This window comes from Rhineura floridana, chromosome 1 (assembly GCF_030035675.1).
Source record: "Rhineura floridana isolate rRhiFlo1 chromosome 1, rRhiFlo1.hap2, whole genome shotgun sequence".
In the NCBI taxonomy this organism is placed as follows: Eukaryota; Metazoa; Chordata; class Lepidosauria; order Squamata; family Rhineuridae; genus Rhineura; species Rhineura floridana.
The window spans coordinates 85,240,923-85,261,026 of record NC_084480.1 but is presented as its reverse complement, the minus strand read 5'-3'; the positions used below and the strand labels follow the sequence as shown (position 1 = coordinate 85,261,026).

Genomic DNA, 20,104 nt, shown 5'->3' with positions numbered 1-20,104 from the left:
TCCCCAAAGCATGGACATTTGTAAACACACTAATAATTCTCTTAAACCAGAGAAAGCGGGAGGCAGGGAAGAGGGAAAAAGTGCATAAGAAGGTGTGCTGTGTAGAGTTTCATAGCTTAGCCTTTGGGAAAACATAAAATTGAATGGTTTTGGATGCAATCCCTTTAGCCACGGGCAGCTAACCTGCGACTCAGATCCAGTTCTCACAAAAGGTTTTTTTGTACCACTCATTAGCCCAAGACACACCCCAAAGACCTCCAACAATCCCCCTTTTTAAAATTTCTCCTGAAACACCCCTTGCCGTGGAGGGCCTACCACCCCTCCTTGCAAAGGAGGCTTTTGTCTCTGTGGTGCAGCACGTCTGCAAAAGAGTCTTAGGAAATATGGAGGCTTGTTCCTTCCTATTTCATAATCCCTAAAACCCTCTTGTAATGGTATTATGAGAGAAAGAAGAGTCTCCTTTGTAAGTTTACTGGAGAGCTTTTCTTCTCATTGCAGATCCTCTTCTCTTAACCCAGGACTGCAATGGGAAGAAAAGCCCCCACCCCGCAGCTAATCAACAGAGAAGTGGGGAGGAGCTGTCTGAATGTGTATGGCTGAAAGTGTGTGTGTGTGTGTGTGTGTGTGTGTGTGTGTGTGTGTGTGTGTGTGTGTGTGTGTGTGTGTGTGACTGAATGTCTATGTGTGCCTGCCTTTGTGAAAATAAGTGCACTGTGTGGTGAGTGTGTGCATGGACAAGGGAGTGTGTGTTGGTCACACCCATTGTTGGCAAATGGCCCTTGCAGGCCTGGCCAGCCCTCAATCTGGCTCTCAGGCCAAAAAAGGTTCTCACATCCTAAACACTATCACTATATAGTCTTCATCTATTCCAATAGGGTGAGTGGAAGCCCTGCACAATACAACAGAGGATGTTGTGCGTTAAATGTATTTAGCATATTGAATTGCACGTTAAAATATCAAATGGAAACAAATCTTAAACTGAAAAAGCAAACATTCTATGACAAAAGTAAAGACTACCCCCACAAATAGTTGCTTTAGACAACTACTGCAGCTATGTTTTCAGTTAATTAGTATTTAAGTCTCCCTTACCTTTGTAGCCAAAAAAGCCTTTAGGCTTCTTGCTTTCAAATGGAATGAATGTTCCTATGATGAAGTCAGCAATAGCTATTAGCAGGATCACAAGCAGAACAATTTGTGCCTATAATTTCAGAAGACATCATCAACTTAATACATTTTTCTCCAAGCATGATTAAATGAAGACAGTAGGGTTGGGCCCAGTCAATGAACTGGTCAACTAGGGTAAAATATTCTAAGAATGCTATGGAGTAGATGGCAGCTTGCCTTTTTTATTTCATTACAATTTCATTTGTTAAGCAAAGACAGCAGTGAAATCACCACCCAGAGAGCTATGCTAGTGGGGTGGTATAAAAATCTAACAAATAAATAAATAAATACCATCAGCCCTGTAGTGCCTGGGACAAATTTAGCACAGCAAAGCTTCTTATACTAGCTACCTGCTAGAACTGCAGACATCACCAAGCCAGAATAGAAGCAGTTTTCAGAGGCAGAGGCCATTACCTAGCTGGCAGAGCATCAGGTTAGGACCAGGGAATCTCAGAATGTCTGCCTCAGCCTACCATGAAGCACATTAGGTGGACCAGTCACACATACTCAGCTTAACCTACATTACAGGGTTGTGGTGAGGATAAAATAGGGAATGGGAATGCCTTATCAGGCTCCTTGGGGAGAGTGGAGAAAATGTAATTTTAAATACATTTATAATAGACAGACTATTAGCCTCTTTATAGAGTTTAATCATTCATGTACTTTATCTTACAGAAAGGTGGTTTTTATATGAAGTGGACATTTTCAACTGTATGCTTCGATACTAGTATTAAATAAAAATAATGTATACAAATGTGTACAAATAAAACATTGTAATGCATTTAAGTTAATGTCATAGTTGTTTTAAACTTGCCAAAGTGTCAAACTAATTGTTCATTAATCTTGTTTCATAAAATTAATGCTTCAAAAATTGACCAATATTTGATTGATCAGTTGCCCAAATCATCTCCAAGTCAATGGCACTTATGAGTAGACATGTATAGGATCACTTATTCTTAACATCCCTCCTTCATTTCACTCAAGACAATCTGATATTCTTCTTACACAACTAGACTAATAATATACTAAAACTTTTAAGCTCTACTTGCAGCTTCTCTCAAATATTCCTGATTTTCATAACATTTGGAGTCTTGAAGACAATTTGTCTTGAGGGGTGTTTTTAATAATGCAGCCATCACATTGGGGCTTCTTAAAAACTGTCTCTGCACATGTGCTTGGATCTGTTAGAACACACTGTCAATAGTAGCAGGATAATCTTTCGTGGGCATTGTACTGAGTGAACATTTTTGACAGCATTTGATGACAGCATGAGGGAAATCCGATGGTGTGACCGATGTACATGTTGAGCCATAATGACCACAGATATGCCAAAATGTCCATCTCTCTAAACACCATCCTTGTATGATCAGCACACCTAATCTGCAAAAATGAATATGAAGATCTATACCACTATAAGGTCTGCAGTTTCCAAATAGTTATTGCATGTAGCATGAAAGCCTTGAACAAATGGCTCAACTGTGCATTCAACAGCACCAACCTGCTTTCGCTGCTCCCCAGTGCAAACTGTTAATCAACTTTATAATGGCCACTAAGTCCAATTATTGCAAGTATGTTCTGCAGCCCCAGGTCTGAATATTAATTTTAATTCCAATGCGAGTTCCTTCAACATTTACTTCAATTTCTTTGCAGATTTTTTTTCCAGAAATATTTCCAGCCTTTCAGGGTATTAGATGTTTTAGAGCACTGTTACTTACTTTAGCTTCCCACTCCATTCCTGCCACAGAGATGCCCAATAATATAACAATTGTGATGGCTCCTACAATTCTGATGTCATTCGTCTGATCCAACATAACTACATCATGTTCCTACAAATAATAATAATAATAATAGTAGAGACAATTATGACATGCTTGAGTTTTTTTTATTTTTTAGGAAAAACCTCTAACAAAAATAAGCTAAAATGAGTTCTTTCCTGTTGAGAAAGAAAAATATGTACAGAATTTTTGAAGACAGAAATTCATCCTGTCCTATCAGTGGTCAAACATGACTTCAAGTCCTAGAGAATTTAGGATTATATTCAGCATACTGCTAAAGTAAACATTCTGTCAGTGCAAGGATTTCTCCTTATGGAACAGAACGTTCTCCCACTCTCCACCCCTTGTGCATCCCCTAAATCTGTTCTGGGTTTTCCCCCAACCCTTTAGATCAGATTTGGGAATTGCATAGGTCATTCATGGAGGGAGGAGGGGGGAAATCACGTTGTGCTAGAATTAATCCTTCCACTAGCACAAGAATTTAGAATACCACCCATGCAGTTTTTCTGAACTTATTGTACTCATTTTGTAGGAGTTATTTTTCATACAAATTGTGTCAAACATTTACAATTGCAAAACATTTACAGATTTTAATTGGTTGCTAAATTGCTTTTTAAATAATTAGTATCAATTCAGACAGATAATCCTGAGCCGCAGGATTGCATTTTCCATCTTATGCTCCATTTGCCCCTTAGTTTGCTATGACACCCAAATCAGCAAGCTAAAACTAATTCTTGCCCTCTAAACCAAAATCAGAAGCACACTTCAGTTTCCAATTCCAGTTTGGAAGGCCATATTCATTCCAGTTTGGAAGTTTACCAGTTGGACATTACAGCAAACTATGGCTAGTGCTAAATGGAAAACTGAGAGGGAATGGGAGAAGGAAGCAACTCCAGGGTCTGGTTGTTTAACCAAGGAATTAAGAAATATTAATAAACCTGAACCAGAACTGGAACACAGATTTTAAACGTTCAACTCTTTGTTTAAGGCCTTATGTTCTGTAGTCCAATTTATCTATTAACTTCTATCAACTGGTTTAAAAATCAAATACCTTAGATGTCGTTATCGGCTAGATCTAAAGATGCCCATAGGTATTTAATGCAAACCTAGCAGATTTTTTTTAAAAAATAAAACTTCCACATCCCTTTTGCACAGCTGAGTCTCATGGTAAAGTTTTATGTTTTACCATGTGGGGGAGGGGGGTGGAGAAGAGAGCTGCAAGATTAGAGGCAGGACTAGAACCTCCATAGGTTCACAGAAGTATTTTCATGGTTCTTTCATCCTGCATGTACTTTTTACTGCCCTTCTATTTCAGTGCAACTAAGTCACAATTGCTTGTTTATGGCTGATCCCAACAAGTATTTTGTCTGCCAACCCCAACTCTGAGGGCACCAATTTCAAGACCATTTATATGTCTTTGTCCAGATGAGTCACTCAGTATTATATATTTTACATTACATTAGCATATAATAGATCAATAATAGATCAATCCATAGTTGTACTGCAGAAAACACATGGTGACATTCAAATTGTTTTTATCATTGTTAAAAACTTAACTGGAGCAATTTGTTTACCTTAAGCAGTTCTACAACTGTCTCTGCAAAACCAACAACATACATGGCTACTGCAACAGCATTAGCAAATGCAAAAATCAAGCCTATTGCACCACCAAATTCTGGACCCAGGCTTCTGGAAATTAGATAGTATGCTCCCCCTGCAGAGAGAACAAAGGCGAATCAGAGCAAGATTCAAGATTTGCCAAGCTTTGGTAATTAGGGAACCCTGAACTACATGTGTGCCTGTTTTTAGAGCTTGAGCTCACCAAATATCATTCAAGTGATTCCCCCCTTCCCCAGAAGTTCAAAATCATGTAGGGAGCCAACACAAGTGCAAAAGGTTCCCCAATGTAGCCCCCCCCCAATGGAAGACAATGAAGCAAGCAATGGGGACAACTCAACAGAAGATGGGGCCAATAGCTTTATCCCTGCTCTCTACCTCATGTAATAGCAACTGTTTGGGATGGGAGGAAGAAGAATGGCTGAAATGGGCTTTAGTTCCAAGCAAATGCATTTAGGACCAAGAGATTAGATATTTTGATACTGTTTACATAAGATAATGCTTAATTTCACTAGCAAAAGTCAAGTCTTGGAACAAAGACAGAACAAGAGCATCAATATCATCAGCCTTGTCACAAGAACGTATCATTCTGCATGTTTTTTGATCACTTGGACTACAACCCTAAATATAATTAGCTGGAAGTAATCTCACAAAAATCAATGGTACTTCCTTTTTAAAACAGAGTTAGGATTGTATTGTTTGCCTCTTAACTTGTAGATGCTTAGGTGGTTCTAGATCTGGAATAGGGAATTTGTAGCCCACTAGATTTTACTGGATTACAATGATAGTTATCCCCAGCACTGACAACAGTGGTTGGGGCTCATGGGAACTGGGAATACACTCCCTACCCCCACTTGTGATAAATCCACCCCTCCTCACCTTCCTGACCCCAGAACTTCACTACTTCCAAGTTCAACCCATTTGACCATTTACAAATATAGTAACACAATCAATTTGTTTTTTAAATGAAACCTTGCCACTCACAATGTAGCTTCACTTTATAAAACCTTTGACGCAAAGGCAATGTAGAAATGACATGAATTGGCTAAATCTGAAGAATATGAAACAGAGAAGTCTTTATAAAATTAGTTTTACCTCCTCTTACAAAGCCATTGGTAGCTATTGCTGATGTAGACAAGCCTGTGATCGTAGTTACAACAGTGGCCATCGCAATCACCAAGACTGCAAGTCCTGTAAGGGGGAGATTATTGTTATGTTTATTTATGGAAAGTATTGTTTCCTCAAAACAATATTGTTTAACCAATGATATATTGAAACCTACTAGTCAGCAATACAACAGCTGCAGCACTGGGGGACTGGAGAAGACCTGCCCTGGGGGTGAGTACCTGAGCATCTGAGAACTTGCTTGCTCGCTCCTCTGGGTTGCTGTCTTTTGAGACTGCTGAAGTCCCTGCTAAGCGCTGCAAGGACTGGGACCCCCTGCCTGACCCTGACCCCAGAAAGAGGCTGCAGTCAATCTTGCAGCCTCTTGCATCAACTCCTGGCTGGGTCAGGGGGCATAAATGCCTGACTGCCCTTTAGGTCCTTGGGAACAGCTGTAGCACTGGGGAACAGGAGAAGACCTGTCCTGGGAGTGAGTACCTGAGCATCTGGGTGCTTGTTTGCTTGCTCACTCCCCTGGGTTGCTGTCTCTCGAAACAGCTGAAGACCCTGATAAGTGCTGCAAGAACTAGGACCCTGATTCCAGAGAGAAGCTGCAGTCAATCTTGCAGCCTCTTGCATCAGCTCCTGGCTGCATCAGGAGGCATAAAAGCCTGGCTGCCCTTAGGGTCGCCACCAAATGGGCAGCAACAAAGGGGGCTTGTGGAGCCCCTTAAGGAGTCCCGAGAGTGAGGACACTACTTTTTTAAAAACCAATCAGGAGGAGATTGGTAGTGGGGAGGGTATGTGGTGCATGTATAGTTCCTGTGCAAGGTGAGAGCCTGTGCAGTGAACTGAACAATAGCAGAAAGTCACCAGATGCCTTCAGAGTGAGAGTCTGTAACTGGCAGAAGGCTGGCCCTCCCTGGGTGTGAGACGGGGGGAGTAGATGTGCCCTGTGTGAAAAATATTGAGTGGGTCTGACTGTTCCCAATTCTCTCAGAGGCCTACTCTGATAACTGGTTCAAATAGGTTTTGTTGGTGGGCTCTTGTTGGATTCATATCAGGTATTTAGGAGGAGTCTTAGTAAGGAAGCACAAGGGTGATGTCACCCCAATTTCAGTGATCATGAGTAGAGGAAGGTATAGCCATGGGGAGGTGGTAAACTACCATAGAAGACAAGGGCAAGATTATCTACACCTTGTTCCTCGCTCCCACTGCTCTCACGCACAGGTTCGTCGTTGCTCATCTGCTGTGTCCACTGGCTTGTGTGTGCTGTTGTTTAACAGCAGATTGGTACACAATAAGACCACACTCAAATCATGGATGAAGGTGCCGATTTGGTGTGCATTACCAAGACCTGGATGGGTGAGCTGAGAGGAGTTGATCTGACTCAGCTTTGTGCACCTGGGTACTTGGTGCAGCACCAGCACAGGCTGCAGGGACGGGGGGGAGTAGTTGCTGTGGTCTACAGAACTTCCATCTCTGTCACCAGGAAACCACTCTGTCTTGGAGCTGGCTCTGAGGGCCTGCACCTGGTATTGGGCCAAGGGTTGCTGCTGGTATACAGTCAACCCTGCTGCCTGGCAGCTTTTCTGACTTGAGCTGGTGGAGGCCATCTTGGCTGTGGTATTGGAGGAGCCCAGAACGCTAGCCCTGGGTGATTTCAATGACCATGCTGAGGCTGCCTCTAGTGTTCTGGCTCAGGACTTCATGATCTCCATGACAACCATGCGGCTGTCTCAACTTGTCACCAGCCCAACGCATAGGGCAGGGCACACCCTCAACTTGGGTTTTGCTCTAAATGGAGGATGGGGTGGTCTGGAGATGTGGGGTGGATGTCACCCCATTGTCATGGTCTGACCATTTCCTCATGAAGTTGAGACTTATGGCTCCGATCCTACCCTGCAGGAGTGATGGACAGATTAAGATGGCCTGCCCCTGGAGACCAATGGAATCCACTGGATACCTGAATGCCCGGGGGTAGTTCCCAGTAGATAGAGCAAGTGACCCTGTTGACGTCCTTGTCATGCTATGGAACAGCGAGGCACGTCTGACATGGTTACCTCCAAATGCCCTCTGCAGCACTATGGAGTCCAGTTTGCACCCTGGTACACCAGTGAGCTAAGGGCAATGAAACAGGCTGGACAACAGCTAGAACGCAAGTGGTGAAAGATGTGCTATAAGGCTGAGCGGGCATGAGTAAAAAATAACTGTGCCTACTGTTCGGCAGTGAGGGCAGCGAAAAAGGCCCACTTCTCTGCCACCATTGCATCCTCAAGTAGCTGTCCAGTGAAGCTTTTCCATATTGTCAGGGGTTTGTTGACATCAACTCCAGGAAATGGAGTTTTAGACCCTTTGGAGGCCCACTGTGAATTGTTTGCAAGGCACTGAGGGTAAAGTTGCTCGCCTCCATAGCAATCTTGATGCCCCATCCACACCTACTGTAGTCCCCAGTGAGATGTCCAGTGCAACATCTGCTGCAACTTCTTGGGAACGGTTTCAGTTGATGCAGCCTGATGACGTGAACAAGGTGCTTACAACAACGTGGCCAGCAATGTCTCCTCTCAATCCTTGCCATTCTTGGCTTATTAAAGCTTGCCGAGGGGGTTTGACCGAATGGATCCAGGGTGTGGTCAACACATCATTGTGGGAGGGAGTGGTTCCAGCCGCCCTGAAAGAGGCAGTGATTCGACAGCTCCTGAAAAAGCCCACCCTGGACCCACTGGTTTGCGACAACTGCTGCCTGGTTGCAAATACTCCCTTCTTAGGAAAGGGGATTGAGAGGGTTTTGCTGCTGCAATTGCAAGTACTCTTGGATGAAACAGATTATCTTGACCCATTCCAGTGTGGGTTCAAGCCTGGTTATAGGACTGAATCGGCCTTGGTTGCCCTGATGGATGAACTTTATCAGGAGGAGGACAGGGGGAGTGCAACCCTGTTATCCTTACTTGATATCTCAGTAGCTTTTGACATCATTGACCATGCTTTCCTTCTGGGCCATCTTGGTGAGATGGGTATTGGAGGCACTGTTTTAAAGTGGTTCCAATCCTATCTCCAGGATTGTTTTCAGAGAGAAGCATTGGGTGACTGTATTTTGCCCCCCTGGCAGTTGTGCTTTGGGGTGCTGCAGGGTACCATCTTGTCCCCCATGCTGTTAAACGTCTATATGAAGCCCTTGGGAGCGGTCACCAGGAGATTTGGGGTGACGTGTCAGCAGTACACTGATGATACCCAGCTCTAATTCTCTGTAACATCTGAATCAGGAGAGGCCATGCAAGCCCTGGACCAGTACCTGGACTTGGTGGTGGGTTGGTTGAGGGCCAATAGACTGACTCTCAATCCTAGCCAAACAGAGGTACTGTGGCTTGGTGGTTCCAGAGTTCAGATAATTGGTCAGCTGCCTACTTTGGATAGGGTCATGCTCCATCTGAAAGAGCAGGTCCATAGTCTGGGAGTGCTCCTGGATCCATCTTTGTCACTAGAGGCCCAGGTGACCTCAGTGGCTGAGTGCCTTTCACTAGCTTCAGATGGTAAGACAGCTGCAGCCGTTTCTGGAGAGGAATAGACTGACCACTTTTGTCCACGCACTGGTAATGTGCTGTATGTGGGGCTACCCTTGAGGTTGTTCCAGAAGCTGCAGCTGGTGCAAAATGAGGTAGCAAGACTGCTCACTGGAGCAAGTTATCGCCAACATGTCACTCCGCTACTGAAAGAATTGCACTGGCTACCCAATTAGCTACCAGGCTTAGTTCAAGTTTCTAGTTTTTGTGTACAAAGCCCTTTACAGCTTGGGACTAGGATACCTGAAACACTGTCTTATCCCTTATATACCCAGTTGATCACTGCACTTTGCAAGTGAAGGCCTCCTGCAGATACCCTCTAATCAGGAGGTCCGTTCCACACAACACAGGAAATGGACCTCTAGTGTAGCGCACCAACCCTTTGGAATTCTCTCCCCTTAAATATTAGGCAGGCACCAACTCTTGTTATCTTTTCAGTGCCTACTGAAGACCTTCCTCTTTCAACAAGGTTTTTAAGCAGAGACCTTATTCCAGTCTGCGTCTGTGTTGAAATTGCTTTTCAATATATTTTTTAAACTTTTTTAAAATGTTTTTAAAGCTTTTTAAAAATGTTTTTAAAGATGTTTTGTTTTAATATGTTTTTAATGGTTGTTGTGTTTTAAGATATTGAAAGCCTGTTTTTATGATTTTTAAAGTGTTTTTAGTGCTTTTGTTTGCCGCCCTGGGCTCCTACTGGGAGAAAAAGCAGGATATAAATCAAATAAATAAATCAAATAATAATAACAAAAGTATCTTAAACCAAAGAGATACATAAGCTTGTTTAAACAAGCTTGTTTTAACATGTATCTATGATATGCAAGGCACCACCTGCTCAAATCAAGAGCAGGCATGCTTATCACCAGTCCTGCCCAAAAGAGTACATTTTCCAGTAAAGAGTATGCTTCACCTTTTGGGGACATCACAATCGTTGTTTATTTCTAACAAGGAATATGAAAAACTGTCTGCTGCCTACATAATGCTCTGGGAAGGACTAATTCTTCAAATATGTACTACCTCATCAGTTTATACTGATAACAAAAAAATCTTGCTCTGAAGAGGCAAGAGGCACAAACTGAGCCTCTTAGTGGAAATGTCAAGAAGTTTTTTTTCATATATTTGTTAAAAATATCATAGTGGTACTCAGAAGTATCCCATGATTCAGATTCTCATCCAATGTTTTAAGTTACATGTCATAGATATTTAACAGTTGGATCAAGATTAAGTAACAGTACACAGAGGTGTTTTATCTGAGGGACACACTTACCTATGCCAGCATGTCCTACAATCCAGGACAGTCGAATGAACAGCATCACACCCCAGATATTCAACATACATCGTACCTATAACACCGTAAGAGCAAATAATTTACATTCTATGCTGTTCCAATATTTCGTATAGGTATATCGTTCTGAATAATCTACGATAGCTTTAAAGGTCAGTTCACATGGTCAACTTCAAAAGTCTGCTACATACCTACCAAGCACATCAAGTATTCAAGTACTTTCAGTAGGCTTGCACAACTTGCAACCCAAGCCAAGCAGAGCACACCACACTTGCTTTGCAATACACAAAGTTCCTTATTACCCTCAATGTTTCCACTTTTGGGCCAGTAACTGTGGTAGAGTTTTATCAATCTTTTCCCTCAGCCACCAAATATGGACAGTAAGCCCATTTGATTTGACAGGTTATAAGCTGTGCAGGCCTACCTTAACAGACCATACCATTTTTAAAAGCACACTGATGGAAGTCACTGTATTATAAAAACCTATGTTTCTCCTTATCTTAAAATAAGATGTCGCTACAAATACTCTTAAGATATAAGCAGAAGTTTGTTTTGTGTAAGAAAAAGATAGTTAATAAGCATGTATATTTGGAAACTGGAATACAAGACAACTCCAGTTACAGTAGAGCCCCACTCATATGGCAGGTTCCATTCCAGGCCCATGCCAGAAAGTGGGGCCCTACTCAGCTGTAGGGCGGGGAGCTCCAGCTGCCGTGCTCCAGCTGACAGCTATAGCATGCGAGCTCCAGCTGATCCTGTCAGCTGTAGCGGGGGGAGCTCACACGCTCCAGTTGACCCCTGTGTGCTGGAGCACACGTTCAGCTGGAGCACGGGGAGCTCACGCACTACAGCTGATAGCTGTCAGCTGGAGTGTGGTGGATGGAGCTCCCCGAGCTACAGCTGATCGCCCTGCTGGCGCTGCTGTATTAGTGGAACACCAAAAAGTGTGGCCTTACTGTATTTAGGGTAAATAATTTTTTGTCACATCGTGATAAAAATTCACTATTGACATGCCAATATTCTTCCCCAAAACAAGTGATTTTGAACACCTAAGGTTACTTTGTCTGTGCAAACTGATCTGTGATCATTTATCCTACCCAGTCCCAGTGTTATGAGAGCTGGAATCATGAGAAAAATGCCATCTCCAGTTTTATAACATTAATTCAAGCAGGATAAGAATTCTTCTAGTATTTACTACTGCTTTAGTAGACTAGCACAGCACAACTTTGAAACAGCTAAATCAAAACAAAGACTAAAACCTGAAACTAGCTTGAACCATCACAATAACTGAGATTATGACCATCTTACAATCTTCATTCATATTTCTCCATGTAGTCAGCTTCAAAAGGCTAGAAAATTCTTAGGTTTACTCCAGATAACCTATTTGGGTCAAGTACTGCTCTTCTCTTACCCTCAACCACCAGAAACAAAATCTAGTTAAACGTTATAAGCCATGCAAGTTACTGTATCCTTATGACACTAAGTCCCAGTTCAGACATCATGGTGTTAGTCCAATGGTTTATCATACAGAGCATGAAACTTGAGCCTCCATGCTCCCTCCTCACCTTGTGTTCCCTATGTCAAGGAAAATCTCTGTTAAATCACAGTTTCCCAAGACATCTAAACCAAGAAACTGGTTTGTGTGTGATGTTTAACCCTGAGGTAAGGGTTTTTTTTCAGGCTGAAGACTACATTATCCTAATGGAAAGTTGTTGGGGGGTCACATTCCAGTAGTGGATGGGGCCATCCCCTTGGATAATCACACATCAATGTTATTCCCCATGTAAACAGATGCCACCCTGGGCTCCTGCTGCAAGGAAGGGCGGAATATAAATCTAATGATGATGATAATAATAATGATAATGATGATAATAATCAGAACCATATATTTTATTCTTACTAACTCCACTAGAATTTCAGCTTTCATTTTCTCCATACTTTTTTCCCCAAGAAAGTTTGTTTGTTTGAAAAAGAAAAAAGCTCTCCAACACCTTTTATCTCTCCTGACTATACAAAAAGAACACTATTCACAGCAGAATGCAAATGTCTATATGTAGCCATGCCTTTCAAACTTCAAAATGCAACTGTACCCCAAAAACTGCATGCATGCAGTTGCAACACACATGGACACTTCTTCCGTATTTTCAAGGAACAAAAATTGACCAAGAGTACTGAGATGTTTTCGCCTCAGCATTGATTTTCTTGTTAGCAGATCTGTTTGCAGAGAAAGAATATAAGATGAGCCTGCTGCATCAGGCCAATGACCCATCTAGTCCAGCATGCTGTTCTCACAGATGACTATTGGAAGTCTGCAACCAGAACCTGAGCACAAGACCACTCTCCCCTCCGGCTGTTTCCAGCAAATGACAGCTGCAATGGTAAGCTTTGTACAACATCAAAGCCCCCTGCTGTCTCGGCTGCTCAATGCAGAACAGCTGATGGGCAGGAAGGGACAGAGAGGGTCAGATTAAATTCAGCTTCAAGCCATGTCTGGCCCACAGCTGGGTGTTTTTAACCATAGTTTGTGTGACATCCAAATCAGGAAACGGATTTGTATGCTGTTTACACCATGGTTCCCCAGTTCGGACACTGGAGAAAAAGGCTGAACAGTTGTGGTTAATAATATATTCTTCAAAGCCAGTACACAAGGGGAGGCGAAAGGACACAGCATGCAAGCACAAGTCTCAACCTTGGTTTATGCAGGAATTATCAGAAGCTTTAGGTCAGCCTTATAATTAAGCTTTATTTATAAAATATTTATGAGCAAACTTGTTTTAAAAAATGTTTATAAACAAAAAAGTTACTAACCTGAAGTTAGTTTGTTTTTTACTAGTCTAATAAGCGACTAGTGCCTGTATTTCCAATCTGGCTGTAGAGGAGGGAGAACCATCCACTCTCTGCTTACCTGCCAGCGTGGAATAGGGCTACCAGGGAAATTGTTTAATACAGGCTACCTTAAGTAACATAAATGCTTTTTCACTATTAAATTAATAACCTTACAGCCCAGTTCTAAGAACAATTTATCAGAAGTAAGGTCCACCAACTTAAAAAGGATTTGCTTTCCAGTAAAATGTTTGAAGGACTGAAGCCTTAATTTGCTAGACATTCAAGGATGAACCAGGGTTTATCTTTGAGGCAAGGAACAGTGGAAAGAAAAAGGCATTTTGCCATTCACGAATGTCCTGAGCCACTTTAGGATGTAGCAGTAAGTTGGGAGAGACAAATAAAAAATCTATCTTGATACCTATTCCTTAAAAAAAAGAGCAGCAGATACAGAAAAGCAAAATCTCTATATTTACTACTCATGTTAAGAAATTATTTTGTTCCTTTAAAACAAAAACTTTGAAAATGGCCATACTCATTTGTTGCTTCAATGTATTTCAGACACTAAGAAAATACTGAACTGTTTGGATGGGTTAACTATTATCAAATTTATACTTACCAATACACCTTTGATCCAACCAAACTTCACAATCCCTTTACTATCAGCTGAATAAGTAGCAGTGGCATCTCCTGTAGGAGTTCCTTCTTCTCCATTTGCATATCCATCTTCAAATGGTTCCTGAAATATAGTGACAGTCAGAAAGGGGAGGGAGAGGAGGACAGCTGGTGAGCCTCTGTCTGTTTAGAGTTGCAATCCCAAGTACTGTACATATACGAGGAGGTCCCACTGATCTGAATATTGCCTATGTTTTAGAGGCAAATGCAAGCTGAAGGATTATTAAAAAGACTAATATTTTCAGTCACAATCTTGGCAACTGTAAAGCTAGTTTGTCAACTGAAAGTATAGATTTGAAAATAACACAAGATGAATTTGATGCCTTCACAGCATAACTTTTTCAAAAGAACTAGCTTATACAAACTTATGTGTGCTTGTGTATTGTTGTGTAGATTTGAAGTAGTAACACTTCAACATGAGGATAAAAATGAAATGAATAAGAAGCAGTATCTGCTTTTGATGAGCACTGGATCCCATGGGAGAGTCTCTCTGAGGAAACAGTGTAATCTTGGTTTTTCTCCACACATGGTTAAATTTAAAGCTTGGCTAGCAAAAAGTAGTATCAAATATGCCATGAAGCCAATCAACATGTTTTAATGAATAATATAATTTCTGTCCAGTATGGAAAGTTACTACATTAATTCCAAGGTACAGTAGGGCCCCGCTTTACAGCACTTCGCTTTGCGGCGCTTTGCTAATGCAGAGGACTCAATTAGATGCAATTAGACTAAAGCCCCATTCACACAGCGCTTGTTCCACTTTTATGGCAGTTTTCGGGCATCGGGTATCATTCTATTCAATGAGTTCTGCTTTTCGGCGGTTTTCACTTTTCAGCGGGGGTCCGGAACGTAACCCGCCGTATGAGTGGGGCCCTACTGTATACCATAATGTAGGTTGTGTTCCGTAAGTGCAGTCTGTTCTGGACTCAGATGCTTCAGCAACATATAGAAGGGAGAAATTCCTAATAGATGTTAGCATTCAAAAAAGCAGAAAATTATCTTTATACCCTCAGCACAAGGGTCTGAAAAATTTGCAAACACACAGTAGAAGGCAAACATGCTTATATGATCTGCATCATATTGTAATGTCCCAGCACAATCTGCCTCCTGTGTTTTACCTTTGTTACCCTAGGAGAGGCTCAGGTTTTCCTTAATTTATAGCTCATTACAAAGATAAAGCAATAATATTCAGTTATTATATATTACACTGTTGAATTTCTGGACCTGGTCTGGAGACTGCAAAAATTTCTTGCAAGTATTAACTAGATGCACATTCAGTTAAATAAAGCTTACAGCATGACTTTTAAAAATAACTATTTGTATGTTATGTGTTATGTGCCTTCAAGTTGATTACGACTTATGGCGACCCTATGAATCAGCAACCTTCAATAGCATGTCGTGAACCACCCTGTTCAGATCTTGTAAGTTCAGGTCTGTGGCTTCCTTTATGGAATCAATCCATCTCTTATTTAGTCTTCCTCTTCTTCTACTCCCTTCCCAGCATTATTGTCTTTTCATGTCTTCTCATTATGTGTCCAAAGTATGATTAACTCAGCTTTATCATTTTATCATACTATTTTTATAATATCATTTGTAACAGCACACAAAATCAGGATCTCACAGGCCACTAGTGCCAGGACCACCAGTGACATAATGCTTACTAGATACTCTCTGGGTAAAATATACTGCAGACAGATAGAATAGATTAACATTTTCAAGGGATAGGAAGATTTGGGCTACTTGCTGGAATATAAACTATTTAGAAATTAAATACCACAACATTTTTATTTTATTTGGAAAACTTTCAGGCTAAAAGAAAAAAAAAAAGAACTGCCAATGTTTAGCAACATGTTTCATGATAATTGTAGTGAAAGACCTGGTTAGCACGTAATGCTAAACCACTGTTTATTAAACCATGACTTAACATTATATATCAGCCCAATAGGAGCTTAACCATGGTTTGACGTTAGCTTACAAGACTTGTGGTTTTTTAAAAACTATTGTTTGGTGTTCTGAGCAATTCCAGCACCTTTCCTTAATAATGATTCGTTTGACCATTTCATTCATTCATTGGTGATCACTCGTGGCCAAGTAAGATTGTCTTCCAAGATAAGGTCTTTGCTTGGAAGCCGCCTGTACGTGAATTTGTTTTATGTGGGGAGATCGGTGCACAACGATCAACACACAATCTTGACAGAAAAAGGCTTTGATCCAAAGGCACGGATACCACAACGATTGGAAGTCTTTTATCTGCTGCAGCCTTCATCCACCTTCACAGCCCTTGTAACGTACACATTGTTATCCTCCGCCTGTTCTGCCGTTGACGACTTTCTTGGATCGTTCTTTGTCTGGTTCCTCTCCCTTGACCTTACTGCCATGGGTGACCCTGCTGGGAGTACATGGCTCCCAACGGCATCGCTCACAGGGTTCATTAGAACACGCAAGCCCACTCATCACTACAAGGTGACGATCCAGCGAAGAGTAATTCGTTTGACCACCCCACCCCAGAAGCACCAAACTGCAAGGCATGAGGCAAGAGCAACTGGAAAATAAGCCAAGCTTTGAAGAAACAAGCCATACTTTCTTTGTCTATGGGTTAGCATTATGTGCGAACAAACCAGGGCTTAGCATTATGCACAAACGTGGCCAGTGGATAAAGATTTTGGGACAAGACAATTTGAAGTGTCTTCAGAATGTCCCTACCCATTTACTGTAGTTTTGTAAGCAGGTTGATGATCGAGGCTACAATTCTATACACATTTACCTAGAAGCAAGCAATAGGGTTTACTTGTATGTAGATATACATAGGATTATGCTGCAACTTAGTCAACTGATGATACGTTAACTTAGAAAACCTTGATAGTTAATAATTGACAATCAGTAATTAATAATAATGATAATATTGATGGTATTGACAATGACGACACTAATACTGGCATCATTACTGACATAAATTTTCCATCAGGTTTTTCTGCTCATTTCTTTTGACTATCGCCACAACAGGAATGGGGTGGGGGGGTGGAGAGAATGGCTTCTCTTTTTATATTTTTATTTCTATTTTGTTTTGTTTTATCATTAGGTGCAATTCTCTTCAGTTGTAAAGAGACTAAACTAAAATTATGTTAAAACTTTGATCAGTAATGTATTTTTCCTTTCCTATAAAGCCGTAATTTGTTTTTTCAATGTTCATAAAATCAATAAAAATTAACATTAAAAAAACTTAGAAAATATTTTATTGTTATAACAAATATGCAATTCAACATAGTACCCTGCCCTGAATGTTACATTTTTATGAAACAATAGTGTACACATAGTCAAAGAGAATTATTAGCTGTGAAATCAGCAAAGTATTATGGATAACATGAATAAAAGATTGCATTGCATTCTGTTGTCAAGAACAGCAAGATTGGCCAATGTAAAATGGCCCAACCTAAAGGGATTGTACACAGCTGGTATAGCACAGTGGGGAGGAGAGCCTGGCTGGGAGTCCAGAGTCTTTGAGTTCAAATCCCCACTCATGTCTCCTGGGTGTAAACGGTGGTACAGGGGTTACATGCCCTGCCACCTGTGCAGCCGTGGGCAAGCTGCATAGTCCCAAGGAGCCCAGTTGCCCCCCAGCTGGCAGTTGCGGACAAGGAAGGGGCTGGCTTGTGCAGCTGTGGCAAGGTGAGCAGGTCCTAGCCAGCTGGGGAGGACTAACCTCAGAGGGAGGCAATGGTAAATGCCCTTCTGAATACCACTTATCATGAAATCTCTATTCATAAGGTCACCATAAGTCAGGATCGACTTGAAGGCAGTCCCAAAGGGATTGTGGGGAATATCCTGCAGAGGTTCCTGGGATGCTTTCAGCTGGGAAAATTTAGGGTGTCTCATGCCATTCAGCTGCACCCTGTTGATCTAAAGGGAGGCAGCTGAAACTTATCTGTACTGCCTGGTACCAAGGTCAGGAGGCCTGAGCAGCCATAAATTAGTAGGTCTGCCCTTGCAGTGAACTTTTGGACTATTCCATCATCAAGAGGTATCATAATTGGCTAATTGGCCCTCTTGCTATTGCTGGGCAAATTCCCATAAAAGAGGGGCTATCTTCCACCAAATTATCCCATTCCATCTTGATTTACCTATGTGATATCCAGTGGTTTAAGGAGCCAAGTGGGGACTGGCTTTTATACTTTCCCTGTTTGTGAGTATTTAGCTTAGGCTAGGTAAGTTTTGTTATGTTGTGTCTGTGTAGAACTTCTCACTGTACTTTGTATGGATGTTGACTATGCCTAGCCCTGTTTAAAGGTGTTTGGCTTTAAGGAATTTGTATGCTGCTCTTTTATATGCATTTTTATTATATTTAATAAACTACCTTATATTATTTGGGGTTGTAGCTCTGAAACCAGTACCTAGACCGCAAAGCTACTGACTATTGGATTGGGTTTGGTTGGAGGCTCCAGAGCAGTGAGTGGAACGGCTGGCTCTTGCTCTTGGGAATCTCCAGTCTATTTGGTGTTCTGAGTTCCCCTTGACTCAGAGTGGGAACGTTAAGGGGTGGTGGCAGTCTACCTACCTTACAGGGTTGATGTTGGGTGTAACTCAACTCTGGTAAGGATAGGCACGGGGTCTGCATGGCCGGGGACAACTGCCTTGGGGTTAGGGGGTTGGCCCTGAGTCTTTGACATATGTTACCTATGTAAGACAGGAAACGTTTAAATATAAATACAGACGTTTACTGAAGCAAGTGGGTGCTTGCTCACAGTACTCAAAAAGAACACACTGAAGCATTATGTACATGTGTGGGTGTTAACGAATTCAAAGATTTCACAACTGATACCTTATGTAAAAGTATTACTGACAATGCCTTATTGTACATGTAGAAATTTGTCTTGTATGAACTTTGGGGGCATAAGTGTTTTTCACATTCAGCCAAAATACTGTCAGCATTATACATTGACAGTAATGTACATTATACACTGTTAAAAATTACAGAAGATAGGTACTGCATTACTAGTCTCCACATTACTAACTTGCAAATTAATAACAGTTTTCTTGGTTATTATATGTTCAGAACATTTTTAGCAGGTTCTTTGTATATTTATTGCCAGGGTGCTTTTTTGGGGTCAGGGGGGAGAACACTGCCTCCCACACAACAAATGGCATATAAAAACAAAAGTGTTAAACTACTAAATGTAACCACTCACTTTCCTAATTTATTCATAATTGATGGCATGCAATTAATCAAAATATATTGCTGTATTGGTGATAAGAGGTGGTCCAAAACAGTGGATACGAGTGAGTTAAGTCACTGAAGTTCAAACCTCTTAGTATCCTCCACATCCGTCCTGTAACAGTAATAATTTTGACATACCTTAAGAGTGTTGTAAGGATTACTGAGAAAATTCATGCTTTGAATTTTAAAATGCTATTTGATTGCTAATAATTTCAGGTAAAGGGATAAGAGGATGGTTACACCTAAGTTCTCTTCCTCTAAATACAGTTCTTCAATGCAGTGCATGCATATCTCTAACATAAAGCCAAGTAAGCATCACAATAAAATCAACTTTCCTGACACAGAAGGGTTAAAGTCCTATTCAGTACACCAAAACAGGACAAAAATCCCAGTCAGTAGATGGATTTTCTGCTACCAGGAACAGAAGGTTGCTAAATACTTTGGGGGAGGGAGGTAGCAGAGAACTGACAGGCTAGCATTCAGGAAATCGGAAGCTGTTTTCCCTTGGCAGCATACAGCCCTTGGAGAGGCATCAGACATTTCAAATAATTATGGCCAATCAGGAAAAACCACACTGGTCAGCATTTATTTCTGAAAAGGTTATTAGGTTCTGGTTACAGTTTTAGCTATAGGAGGAGAATGGGCTCTTATTCTAACCTATGACACTACGTTTTCTAGTTTAAGTTGTACTTTTTGTTGAACCTTGAACTTTATCTCAAATAGGAATGGTACTTTCAGAGACCTTCTTCCCTAGATGAGCAGCTTGACATATCAAATTGGTGTAGGACACGCAAGTCCAACTTAGCTGATACAGGTTTATTGTATCCAAGCTTCATCTGCTAGAATTTATTTAGTTACATATCCCCTTGAACTGACTTTCCACTAGTTACTT

General features: G+C 41.3%; 1 protein-coding gene across 1 annotated transcript in view; it reads right to left on the bottom strand.

Moving 5' to 3' along the window:
• The window catches only part of SLC12A2 (solute carrier family 12 member 2), a 96,723-nt gene that overhangs the window by 64,133 nt on the left and 12,486 nt on the right, over nt 1-20,104 (bottom strand). The window contains exons 2-7 of the mRNA XM_061625298.1: nt 13,945-14,064; nt 10,485-10,560; nt 5,652-5,747; nt 4,514-4,653; nt 2,880-2,990; nt 1,090-1,198 (exon numbers count right to left, since the gene is read on the bottom strand). Of these exons, the coding sequence (XP_061481282.1) occupies nt 1,090-1,198; nt 2,880-2,990; nt 4,514-4,653; nt 5,652-5,747; nt 10,485-10,560; nt 13,945-14,064 (652 nt within the window). The remainder of the gene's footprint in view (nt 1-1,089; nt 1,199-2,879; nt 2,991-4,513; nt 4,654-5,651; nt 5,748-10,484; nt 10,561-13,944; nt 14,065-20,104) is intronic.